The sequence below is a fragment of the Buteo buteo genome, chromosome 5 (genome assembly GCF_964188355.1).
Source record: "Buteo buteo chromosome 5, bButBut1.hap1.1, whole genome shotgun sequence".
Taxonomy (NCBI): Eukaryota; Metazoa; Chordata; class Aves; order Accipitriformes; family Accipitridae; genus Buteo; species Buteo buteo.
The window spans coordinates 7,695,891-7,709,266 of NC_134175.1; the positions used below are offsets into that span (position 1 = coordinate 7,695,891).

The 13,376-nt window shown below is 40.5% G+C and overlaps 1 protein-coding gene across 2 annotated transcripts in view; it reads left to right on the forward strand.

Moving 5' to 3' along the window:
- The window catches only part of CAPZB (capping actin protein of muscle Z-line subunit beta), a 61,929-nt gene that overhangs the window by 20,100 nt on the left and 28,453 nt on the right, over positions 1-13,376 (forward strand). For both annotated transcript variants that reach the window (XM_075027530.1, XM_075027531.1), the window contains exon 3: positions 8,085-8,206. In XM_075027530.1, coding sequence (XP_074883631.1) covers positions 8,085-8,206 — 122 coding nt within the window. The remainder of the gene's footprint in view (positions 1-8,084; positions 8,207-13,376) is intronic.

Here is a 13,376-nt window from a genome sequence, read left to right on the forward strand (position 1 = left end):
TCATGTTGTCCAGAAGTTGCTGCTGTTGATATACTGTGCTTCTCACAGAAGTCAGTTGTGAATCACATCTCTTCTCATCCCTTGCTCACTTGTGGGTGACTAAACCGTTTATGCTGAAAGATGAGAACAATCCGAGAGAATTGTCCGTTTACTTCCTTTCTCTTAAGCTAAGTTAGTACAGTAAGTCAGTCCCCGTGTACTTTTAGCTGTGTTCTTTCCAAGAGAAACCCTGAAGAAGGCATCAGCTTTCAGATAGTGTTGCTGTGGAGGATCTCTTCCTAGGACACCTTGGCAGCACACATAACAGAGCAGGTGAGTGATAGCTGGGGTCACAGCCTCCGGTATCGTTGGGAAGCGGGACAGCTTCACTGATGTGTCGTAGAGAGGTGCATCTCTGGGAAAGGTGGAAGATGGAAGTTGGATTTATTGTGCTCATGGATCATGTGCAGCAAATAAGGGGTCTGTGACAGGACTGTCTTGATGGCTTTGACTTGGGTATGGAAGTTGATGTGCTCTCAGTCTTGGTAGAAGTTAAGCAGGTTGCTTTTCCAAGTATGAGTTTCCTGCTGAGTGTTTGATTTGGATGTTTGCCTGTGTGTATATAATATAAATTAGATGAAAAATCTAGCTGACTCAGAAAAATCAGATGGCTGGCATAAAGTGGGGACAGAGAATCATCCTTACAAAACTGGCTCACAAAATGGACAAGCAGACTCACCGGGAGAGTCGTGTTTGCTCACAGCCACAAATTTCTTCCTCTCTTTTTGCAGTAAGATGGATATTCAAATAATACTCAACTTATTCCCAAAAGTGAAAGCTTTCTTGAAGTACAGAATCAAGTTAAGTGGCCATGGAAGAATTAAAGCTAGAGTTCTTTATAGATAATAGCAGTCAGTAACTTTACTGGTTATTTTTCAAGGCTCTGTTTGCAATTAAAGGTCTGGGAGGTGATCATCTTTGCTTTCTCATCACAGGAGAATGCTTAAGTATTTTTAGTTGAGTGTGTTACTTTTCTAAAAAGTCCCTGAGTGTTGAATTTAAAAATGTATAAACTTCTGATTTTGAAATATTTGAACAATATTCAGGACCTAGCTAGTGTGCCTCCAGGCAAGTCTCAAATCTGCTTGTATGCCTTTAGTAACTGAAGATATATGAAGCTAGAGAATTTATCCTCAGGAAAACTGCGTTGCTTGGTCTGCACAGACCATAAAGAACATGAGAATGTGACTGGAGCTTTTTGTGTTTTGAGTCCAAGAGCCTAAGCAGTATGCAGTATTGAGGAGAAAGATAAAATAATTGAATGCAGATGGCCAGCTGAACATCTAGTGAGGGTGGAAGATGTTAAAAAAAATAAAAATCAGACCCAGTGAAAACTTAAAAAGAAAATAGTGGAAGCAGAAGTGCATGGACAGCCTCATAGTCTCAAAGCTGAGTTTTTGACCTGCTGTTCTTCCTGGACTTGTTGACTTGTGTGATAGGCTCTAAGCTACCAGCAGCCAGTTGGGTTTCTAATGCAAGGATTATTGGCTAAAGAAAGGGGCTCTGGCTCTCTGAATAAATTTATGGTTGTTGAGAGCCAGTTTTCCATTTGGTGAGTGGCTGTAAGCAGGAGCTTTTCCAGCTAGAAAAGATTACTTCTGGATATCTCGAAGGTAATTGGAGATAGCAATTAATATATGTAAATTGTTAATGTGATGCTTGGCTTAGACCTAGCAACCCCACTTAGTTGCATGAGATTGTATAAAGGAATTTCACTTCTGGCTTCATAGTCACTTACTCTTTTTCTTTTTAAGCCTAAACTGTGCCTTTTTTTCTTCCAGGCTCCTGCCACTGCACTTCTGGTGTTAGAGACCCTTAAAATGTCTGTTTAAATATCTTTCTAAAGGAGAGTGTGTGTGTGAATCACTTCATGAGCTTGAACCCTAGTTAGAAACCTCTTTTAAAGATGGGGGGGGGAAGCTGGGATATAGAAACATCGCTGGAGAGAGTATGCCTTTGCATATCCCTTAATTGTTGCTGGATATCTCCAACACCAGCTGGACTCTTGACACAAATAGTCAAGACTTGCCGAGATATTGATATGCTGTGATGGCTCATGGGACTTGTGACTGGTAATGAGATACAGAAGCCTTCACCTGCAGGTCACTAGTCTAAGTCTAGGGCACTCTAGTTGTGCCTGCCAGATGGCTAGCTTTTGTTTCTCAGTAAGCTGCAGAATGGTGAATCTAGCAAAAGCCCTATTTTATCCAGCAAATCACTGGAAGAATGCCAAGGATCCTGTTATATGAACGGTAGTCACTTTTCAGAGTTCTTTAAATCTAGTTCCTGGAGTTGAATTGAAAAATTCTGTAATTAATGTAACATTTCTGCTATGACTTTGCTAACTAGACAAACTTGGATCTGCAATCTTGTTAACGTTTGCCTTTTTCCAGAAAAGCTGATTGGTTTTAATTTTGTTTTAGCTAATTCTTGCAGTGCTGGAATTCAGTGCAAATACTTGAATAAAGCTGAGCTGTTTCCAATATCAATTACATCTGGTCTTGAACACAAAAGTCCATTTAAGTGTCATTTAATAAACAAAGCTTGAAGAATGTGTGGCCCTTGGACATCTGATGGATCAAATTAAGGTTTAGCAATGTGTGGATTTGTGGGAGTGACTTTACTAGTGGTTTTAGGCCCAAGATGAGTGGAGCCAGGCTTCCTTCTTGAGTTTCCACAACATCCGTTAGGCTGTGTCTGTGTTCTGCAGGAACAGGAAATTCTGAGGCTGTGGAATGACTCAGAAAAATTATAATAATATTTAATTTGATGCTGGCCCAGAGGGGAAGAATCCAAGCTGAAGGGGGGTCGTGTGCCAAAATGGTTATTTTGCAAAAGTGCCAGGTAACTTGCATGGGCTTTTCTTTGTATTCAGGCGATTTCCCCAAGTGATGCGGGCAGTGGTTTTGTCCACTTCTGTAATGATGCAAGTTGTCTTAAAGAAAAATCAGGTCTTAAGAGTTCACATGCAATTAAAATAGTTGCTTTCCTGTTTGGATGTGGCTTTTAATTAAAAACTGCTCTAGTCACATGTGTATTCAGATACCTGCCTGTTATAGACACAAATTCAAAAGGCAAATGGATCTGAATGCCTTCTTTGCTAATCTTTTGAAGCTCGCTTCACATCTTCCTTCTGATTCTTTAAGGAAAAAATGTGTTTAATCTTTAATTTTGCTGCATTTAGCGTAGTTTTCCAGTGTGTAAGGTTCCTGTGGAGGTCAGTACATGCTGACCTCTGAATAAGCATGGAAAAAGACTATTTCCGAGGACAGAACCTTGTGCTAGCAATATTGCAGTTTCAATTGTAAAGATGATTCATTTCAGTCAAGGCTGTAGAAGAAAACTACAACCTTGGTGTACTCAAGTTGAGTGGCTACTCAGCCAAAATATTAACTGTCCTGAATATGTAAGGTGCAGAATTTGATGCAATTCAGCCAGCATGATCGAAGCAAGGATGGGGAGAGCTGAAGTACTGTTCTTGTTTCCTCTAAACTTTTTTAGATGCTTGTTTAATCATATTTTAAAAAATAATTCAGAAACAATTGTTTAGTTGTTAATAAGTTCCTTTAACCAAAAAGTGAGTCAAGAAGGAATGATTATTGGGTTAGCTGCTCTAGAAAGTGTACAGTTTCGACTTTGGCACAAGTGATTATTTGTCTTGATAGCAGAGCAGTTGACTTAATTAAAACACTGTCCACATACCTGGCTTGCTCTGATGGAGAATACTGTTACACCAGACAACGGAATCCTTGTTCAACATGCAGGAGAGTATGCTCAACTCGCTTTTCATTCAGTTTTTTCTTTCCTCTGTACTACACATTCATTGTATATCTCCTTGGAAAAAAAAAATCCCACGAACACAGTGCCCTGTTGCATGGTATGTGCTTCTGAATGATGCTGCTGTTCAGTTCCAGGCTGAACAGCTGAGTCTGGACCCCCAGAGATTCTCTTTTTCTTTTCTAATTTACATTGAGGGTGGTCTTGCTCTATGACTATACATACAACCACCACAATAGATGATTGAGTGCTTATTTGTGGAAACATGGGTGCATTAGGGTCTAGAGTACACTGTGGACCAAATTACATCTTTAGATTAAGGCCATCATTAATTTAAGGTTAGGATTATATTCTACATTCGACCTTCCACTGCGCAGAGTGCGAAAAACTTGTGTCAAAATAAAGATGGGAGCCCAGTCTTTGCTTATAAAACAATCACCATGGCTTCCATGTTTTCATCGCAGTGACACTTATTTATAGTGCAGTGATGAATGGATAAAATCACTGCTTTGGCATTCCAGTATTTGGCCTGGGGCGTGGGTTAATTCTTGCGTTTCTAAATTTAAGTCAAAGTTCCCTATCTAATGACTGTTGGAGACATGCACGCAGGCACCTAAGTACGTTTTGGCTTTTCAGTTAAGCTAGAACAAGCTAGTAAGAAAAATTTAACAATGCAAATCCACTGTTTCATACTGAAAACTCAGAGGATCAGTTGGTCTTCTAAGCAGAGTTGTCTTTGCTGGGGTCAGAAGATAGGGATGTTTTCTTGCTAAATATAAACTGAATTCTGCAAGAGTCTGAATGTGCACAAAAGTAATTTAAATGCTTTATTTAGGAAGGTTCAATACTTGACATGGACAAGAATTTAAGGAAAGGTATATGCACAGTGTAAAATAATTGCTCAGTGCTTACATTGCAGCAGCTAGCTTAGCCTGGCTGTGCCAAATATCTTATCATTGCATGTTCTTAAAATGCAAACGACCCGAATTCAGAAGGAATCAAATAGTCTCATGAACATGTAGCTGAAGTCTTTAAAGCTGCAAATTACCTTGTTCACATCACTGCATTTGCCTTGTAAGCAGCTTCCTAGCACAGAACACGACCAGTATGCATAAATCTTGTAAATACATTCTTAGAAAGGAAGTACAGCAGCTGTTGAAAGTTGATGTAATAAATGATACAAAAATTATTCTCTTGGGGTAACTGTGCCACACTTGGATGTTTTTCTGATAATTAGAATTACATGAGTAGTTCATCAGCTGGAATATCTCTGTTCTTTTTATAAACACTGTTGAAATTTTCCAATATTTCTGAAGTAGAGGAGTGGGTTTTCTTCCCTGTTTTATCCTGAAAGAAGGAGCAGGAGCAAAGAATACATTGTCTGAAGTCCTGTAGAGTTTCTGTGCCAAAGAGACAATGGATATTTAGCATGCTATTGCAATGGAGTTTTATAATACAGTGTAGTATTGTATTCTAGTAAGTATATGATGTACTGCATTCACTGTTATGGCTGTAAGACTACCCACAGCTCTTAGAAATTGGAAAAGTGACCGTGCTCATGAATATCTGTGTTATCAAATCATCCAGAGATAAGTTTACTTCACCATTACTATGTGGAAATTAAATAGATTGCATCTTAAAAACAATGTATTGAGAGTTCCTTCTAGTCAGTAAGAAATTGTGCTCTCCCACTGAGCAGTATGGAAACACCATACTAGGCATGTGCTATTTTTAAAAGACAGTTAAATCTAAAAGTTATTTGAGTGGGTTTCTGTAAGGGTTGTAAATTCAGATGGCTATTGGGAGCTTTTCTGCAGGGGAATTGAGTGTATTGAGTTTGGGGTTTCTTTTGAAAATGCTTTGTATGTATATATTTGAGTTTGAAGAATTGTACAGCGAGACCTCTCGTGCTCCCTTACCGCATGTGTAGCATAGGGCTTTTCCCAAAGAAATGAAATACAAACGGTGTCTGGGAAAAACGCCACTTTTCTCCAAATTGTGTTTTCATCACTATTACTCATTCTAAATGCACGTCAGCGTGAGGAGTTTGTTCCTAGGCACTTATCTCTCTGTTGATGGGCAGCTGGCCAAGGAGCAGCCAAGAAGGAGGAATATATTCAGCTGGTCACTTTTAGGAACAACGTGGAGCATAGCTCTTAATGATGAGGTGCTTTGGGTCTTGTTGTGTGTGCATCTGAAATTGAAGCAGTCATCTCAAGTTGCTCTCTGCCTGAAGAGTCAGCCTAAAATTAATAGCTAATGGACAAGCGAAGGAAGAGACAAAGTGGAACCAGATGGGCTCATGAACACAGATACATCATTTCACTTAACTTGTGCCACGATACTGCTGATTTCTATCAGCTCCGTGGGGTATTAGGGTTGTCTGTTTCCAGAAAAAGTAAAGATTTTCCTAAGAGCTGCTTGCTTCCTGGCCACTATTATTTACTCAGTGAATGTGTAATGGTTTTGAGGTTGCTTCAGCCAGGTCTCCAAGTATTAGATGATGGACTCCTCTGAGAAGCATCTCATTTTTGATATAAATACTTAACTGCCCTGCTCTTTAATCTGCGCTCTTCAGTTATCACTCATTACCACATTACAGTGTACATACACCGAAGTGAAAAAACAATGTTTCAGCTTTTTCAGCACTGTCGGTAACTTTACCAACCATTTCTTGGTTTTCCTGTTATTTTTTTGTGTGTTACGGGGTGATTGTGTGGGTTAGGTGTTGCATCTCTTGCTAGCCACATCTTGTTTTGTCCTTTGGCCTTTCTGGGTTTTTTTGGTTTTTTGCGGTCACGTTGTTTTATATTTGTCCCTGCTTACTTTGACTTAATATCCACTGTATGTTATTGCCTCGTACTTGGGATGAGGAAAGTTTTTGCTTCAGGCAGTTTGATCTCTTGTGACATATCTAGTGCACTAAAATAGTTTGCGCTTGTGCTTTTGGGAGCTGTTGCACCCCCAATTTGTTTTTTTTTCTCTAGGCTTCTTTCCTTTGGAAATGATACCAACTGAATCAATGGCTTGAAGGGAAGAAAGCACACTTTCATATTTTCTTTATTCCTTCCTCCCTCCCCTTTTCATTTCTTATGAATTGTGAATTCATCACTTCATGATTAATTTTACCCTCGATTGCGTTTTGTCTTCATGTTCTAAATCAGGTTTTCAGCTCTACAATGTAGAATGAAATGTAGAAGAAATTCTGCATTGGTTATTTCTTTTATTTTCTGTATTAGCATGTTGTCACCAATACATTCAAGAACTTAGCAATTGTCCTGTATCCTGTTGCGTTCCCAACTTTCTGTTGGGAAAGGGAATTTTACTTTAGTCCCTTTCCCTTGCAGTGAAATGGGGAATGCTTTTCCCGAGGGAATCACACAGCACGCTAATTGTTTAATAATAGCTCCAGGAATGATTTGTTGATCGTCCTTCAGATGGATTGGGGCACACTGCTGCACGTGCCCTAAAGTATGCACAGGGGAGATGGAGTTCTTGGAGGAAGCTGCTAGCATGGCCAAAGCCTGCAGTATAGGAATATTGATAACGGGGCTGCCATCAGCTCCAGAGCAAGAGGCTACAGGATGGAATTTACTTGATTTGCTTGTGCTTGCATTCACACTAGCTTCAGGCTGCAAAATGTCATCTCATCTCTTTGCAGTACATCAAAGCTTCTCTGCAGATCTTGTAGTCTTTCTCCACGTGAAGTGCAGGGAGACAGCTGGGATTATGAATCCATTAAAAGCTACCTGTGTAGGAGATGTGTTTGATTTTATATGTGCACGCACACAGACACACATGTATTTTTATTAGCCAACATGGTAATGTTTGGCCAGCTGCCTGGAAACTATTCTAAACTCTACCCAGAGTGGGAGCTTGTGAAAAATAGGCTTGAGTGTATGGATGGCGTATTCTTTTAGCAGCTCCCTCGTTTCCACTCCATTACAAATATTTACCTTTATTCCTCAGTCCTCGACAATCACTTTACTGGCCGTCTTTGGCAAGAAGCTAACATCGAGAATGTATATATTCAAGTGTAGTGGACCACACTAGTTGTTAGGTAATTAAATCTGAAATTATTGGAGGTGGGAGCATAGGATTGTGTTGTAACTTAAGTGCAGCTTGCTTTTTTTTTTTTAAGGGTTTCTGGCTTTGGGACAGATGTGGGCTATTAATAACAAAATCGGTTCTTAGGGATGCCAGTCTCTCTTAACCATAACGTGTTACCCTTTCTTCCCTCCCTGTTGTTTTTTTCCCCAAACCATCAGGTTCCAAGCCTCTGTGAAGATCTCCTCTCCTCTGTTGATCAGCCATTGAAGATTGCACGAGATAAGGTGGTAGGAAAAGACTATCTATTGTGTGACTACAACAGAGATGGAGACTCATATAGGTGAGTTCATATCCAAAACAAGGAACTAACTGGTTTACTTTGTAAATGAGAGCTACGTACAAGTATTGCAGTCCCTTCTCCCTCTTAATTTTAGCCAAAAAAGAAATTTAATGATATTAAACTCTTCTCGGCGATGAAACTGAGGCCGTTTTGGATTGTCTTCTCTTTAGTAAGACATTGACTATGGAAGTTGTTCTTAGGATTTTCGTAATGTGAGAGGGCATAAACATCTTCATCTCCAGACCACTGTAAAGTGCTTTAATTTCAAATAACGTGGTTGTATGGCTGCTAATCTGATGACCTCTGCAAAGTGGGTCCCTGTGGTGGGTTGACCCTGGCTGGATGCCAGGTGCCCACCAAAGCTGCTCTCTCACTCCCCCTCCTTGGCAGGATGGGGGAGAGAGAGAATGTAATGAAAGGCTTGTGGGTTGAGATAAGGACAGGGAGATCATCTTGGCAATTACTGTCACGGGCAGAACAGACTTGCCTTGGGGAAAATTAATTTAATTTATTACCAATCAAACCAGAGTAGGATAATGAGAAATAAAAACTAAATCTTCAAATGCCTTCCCCCAACCCCTCCCTTCTTCCCAGGCTCAACTTTACTTCTGAATTCTCTACCTCCTCCCCCTCAGCTGCACAGGGGGATGGGGAATGAGGGTTACGGTCAGTTCATCACATGTAGTCTCTGCCGCTTCTTCCTCCGCGGCGGGAGGACTCCCCACTCTGCCCCTGCTCCAGTGTGGGGTCCCTCCCATGGGAGACAGTCCTCCACAAACTTCTCCAACGTGAGTCCTTCCCACGGGCTGTAGTTCTTCCCAAACTGCTCCAGTGTGGGTCCTTTCCATGGGCTGCACGCAGTCCTTCAGGAGCACACTGCTCCAGCTTGGGTCCCCCGTGGGGTCCCAAAGTCCTGCCAGCAGATCTGCTCCAGCCTGGGCTCCTCTCTCCACGGGTCCGCAGGTCCTGCCAGGAGCCTGCTCCAGCGTGGGCTTCCCATGGGGTCACAGCCTCCTTTGGGCATCCCCCTGCTCCGGCGTGGGGTCCTCCACGGGCTGCAGGTGGAGATCGGCTCCACCGTGAACCTCCATGGGCTGCAGGGGGACAGGACAGCCTGCCTCGCCATGGTCTTCCCCACGGGCTGCAGGGGAATCTCCGCTCCGGCACCTGGAGCACCTCCTCCCCCTCCTTCTTCACCGACCTGGGGGTCTGCAGGGTTGTTTCTCTCACATGTTCTCACTACTTTCTCTGGCTGCAATTGCTGTTGCACAGGTTTTTTTTCCCCGTTCTTAAATATGCTATCACAGAGGCGCTGCCACTGTTGCTGATGGGCTCAACCTTGGCCGAGAATACGAGAATTAAAATTCTCAGAATATGAGATTAAAACCTCAGAATATGAAAACGAAAACCAGTCGGATCTCTAGAAGAAATGACTGTGATGGCCTTGATATGAAATTAAACCATCTATTGTTGCATGGTTGTAAAATCTTTGGAATTGATAATAACAGAAAAGAGATGATGCAAGCAGTCAGTTTAAACAAGATCGTCTTCTGTTTGTACAAAACAGGGTGGACTTGCCAGCTGGGAAAGGCTCGGCTCTTTCACTCATGTTTTGCAAGAGATTGAGTCTGACTTTGGACATGCAATGTCATTAGTTCTGCATGAAAATCTTGGCCCAGGTTTTTAGCAAAGAAAAGAAATCCCTTTCTACCAAAATATCTAATTTAATCTGAGGACTGTAGACAAAACCAATGAAAATATTTGAACAATATAAGCTGTATGTAATTACAATATAATGAATTTTGAAGTAGAAGGGGTTGTAATACTGGAATGGTACAATGAGTTTTCAGTATTTTGGCTGCCACTTTGAATGCAGTCTCTTTCTTAATGTTTTTATTCTATACCTTGCCATTAGGATGGTTGCTGTTGAGTGATTTCCACCCCACTCCTCTTTTTTGCGTTGCCTGACTTTTCTTAATGGCTGTAGTGACAGTGGCATAGTTCCAAATATTTAATTAAGAATCACAAAGCTTATGGTCCAGAAACCTTTGTGAATATTGCATCACCTAGCTTTTATTCTTTTCTCTTAACAAAGAGTGCTAGGCTGTGAAATAATGACCACCATTCATCTTCTGTCCTGAGTTAACAGCTCAGCCATTCTGCTTCTCCTGGTTGTGATTATATGGGTTACATCTCTGGCTCTCCTTGTAGCTTCAGTGTAATAGCTTACATTTTTACTGCTAACAGTTGGAACTGATCTACGGTAAGAATCTAGCTTTGCTCTGTGCAGATTTGCAGTAGTGTTTTACATTCATCTGGCCAGAATGTTTTGAGAATTCTATTTTGGAGTGAAATTCCAGAAAATATTTTAACAAATTTTTTTTTGGCTCAGGCCATCATTGCAGAAGTATGTAAGCTTATAAAGGATTCTAGATTTATTGGTTTCAGTTGCTTTGAGTTGCAGGAAAGGTGCTTATCTAAACTGAAAGCATATCTGTCTGTAGATGATTTACACAGAGAATATGCTGAGATTCATTTTGTCTGAAAAATAGGAAGAGGAGACTGATAATGGATGCAAGGTTTGACAGTGCATCTGGATTGTGGCCAAGTGTAAATCTTAATGATTTTATTTTTTTTTTTAAATATAACCTCCTGCAGTGGACCAAGAAGTGAGAAGGTCTGTAGGGTGAAATGTTAACTCATGTTCTTTAGGGTACTAGTCTAACATTGAAAGTTTGTTCGACCTTCTACAAAAGAGCCTGGTGCCTTTTAAAAGCATTGTGCGTTAAGCTTGTATGTCGAAGTTGGTCAGATCTATGTTAGCAGCTACATGCATTTAATCAGTTCTAAATTAGTAGCTAGAATAGAGTTTTATAGCTTCTGCCCTCCACAAGATGTACTCATGCAGCTGCATCCTCTCTGGCAGATGCAAGAGAAAGGATTAGATCCTCTATTTCTTGTGGGTCTTTCAAGAGATGCTTTCTTACTTACTGTAGTTGTGATATGTTTTTTGCAGTCCCCTTGCATCCTATTTAGGCTATTGACATGAGCATTTATCACCAGAGGCACAGGAAACTTGGAAAGGCACTTGTTAAACAGTATTGTGACATGCTGCAATAACTAGTAATGCTTGCTCCCCCCTCCACCCCTCTGTGTTTAGTTAGTATGTGTGGCAGTCCTTTCTTTAAGGTTAGTTTCATGCTTGCCTCTGAAACTTGCTCAATCTCTTTCTTTCTGTGAAGATATTTAAATAGTTACAATGAAGCAGGAGGACTTATGGTTTTCAAATCACTTCACAATTTTCAGGACTTATTAAGTAATGGGGTTTCAGAAAAGTTATTTCATTTGTTTGTATAGAATAGGCATAATGTATTAATTGCTGGCATTAAAGAATGCTGTTCTTTAAGGCTTTTGATTGAAGTGTTCTGGATTGAAGTGATTCTTCCTTCTGGAATTGATTGGTCTCAGCTCTGTTTCATGAAGTAAGTTCTTTCCTTCAGCACAAAGCAAAAGCCTTTGAAAACCAAGCAACACTAGTATGTGCATGTGTTAATCCCATTCTGTGCCTGTGTTCAGACGCTGTTATTCATACCTCATAAAATCTGAAGTTGTTACTGGGAAGTGGCTCTTACACTAATTTAATCAATTAAGCCAAAATCTAGGAGGAGTTTACTGTGCTTTTAAAACCTTTTGATATTTCCACAAAGATTTTTTGGAACCACACACTCGATTAGAAGTCCCAAGAAATACTATTCCCTGCCTGCAACATGCTAAATCCCCAATTACTGCACACTTCAAACTAAACACCAGTTTTCTTCTTATTGGAGAGGTTGCTAATTGCATTTCTTTTAATACTAATCCAAGAATTTCAAAGCATTCTGTGGACATCTGAGCCTCATGCAACTTCAGCAGGAAAGGTAGAGCTAGGTAGTCAGACTTTCTCACTGGGAATCAATTTTTATAGGGTTTTTTTGAGTGGCTTTACAATCTGACTGGGAACTAGCTTTGAAAAAAAGCTGCTGCGGGATGTTTGGCCACTCAGGTGATAACTCCACCAGTTTCATGGGGCAGCACACAGGGAAATTAATATCCTAATGCTTAGCCCGTCACAGTTTACTCCTTCCTCATATTTAGACAGACTTGATTTTCTCAGTGTCGAACATGGATCAGACCAGAAGGTAGATTTTTGGAGTCTCTCTTGGATCTTCATAAATAGATAACTTTAAGTTTCTTCATATTATCACACTGGTGCTTGTGGGAGCAGCCTTTTGTGCGCATAGTCTCGCGGGCACTTCTGTGAGTGCTCCTGTAGTAACAAAGGTTTGCGGAGGATATCAAACAGCTGTGGAATCCACATTGTGAAGGCAGAGCTTTTATTAATTTATTTTTTTATATAAGACTTCAAGGTCCCTGACTTTGTCCATACATTTCCACTCTAAGTATGTTTGATTACTCTATTAAATAGAATCCTTATGGGGGATTTGGTGCCAACAACACTGAAACCTGTTAGCTGAAACAAAAAACATTCTTTTTCAGGGAAATTAGAGGACTGACTTTTGAAATTTAAGTGCTTGTCCGTCTGTCTTTCTTCAAATAGCCTCCATTTAAGTTTTTAAATGTGTTGTGAATACCCTTCCACATAAAGAAAAAAAAAAAAGGGGTTGTGTTATGAGGGGGGTTTTTAGGTGAAGTTCCTGCTGGCTCCAACTGTAATGGGTTGAAAATGCCACAATCTGCTAGCTAGAAGAATCTATGTTACTAGGCTTCCCTTAAATCCCATTCCTGCAGCCTGCAAAAGACATCTAATGTTTACAATTAAAGTATCTTGACTACAGCTTCTGCATGGGTTCTCTGCTCACTGAGTTCTTTGTACATGATGGGAGAAGCACAGTGTTCCAAAATCACAGAAAAGAGTAGACTTTTTTTTTAATCTTCCTTTTAAAATTTAGTAGAGAAAGAAAAAGGAAGCACATCCTAATGAATGCTGCTGGTAAGGTAGCAGTACACTTCTGCATTGCCTGGCGTATGAACCCTGGCTTTGCTTTTGCAGACTTCATGATAGCAAGGTCAATGCTCTTGTCTGCCTGAACTTCTTTGGTGTCATTTGGTTTTGTGTGTAGTTTCTAATGGGTGTAGGTGTGCCATTTGGGAATCCTGCAGATAGCACCAG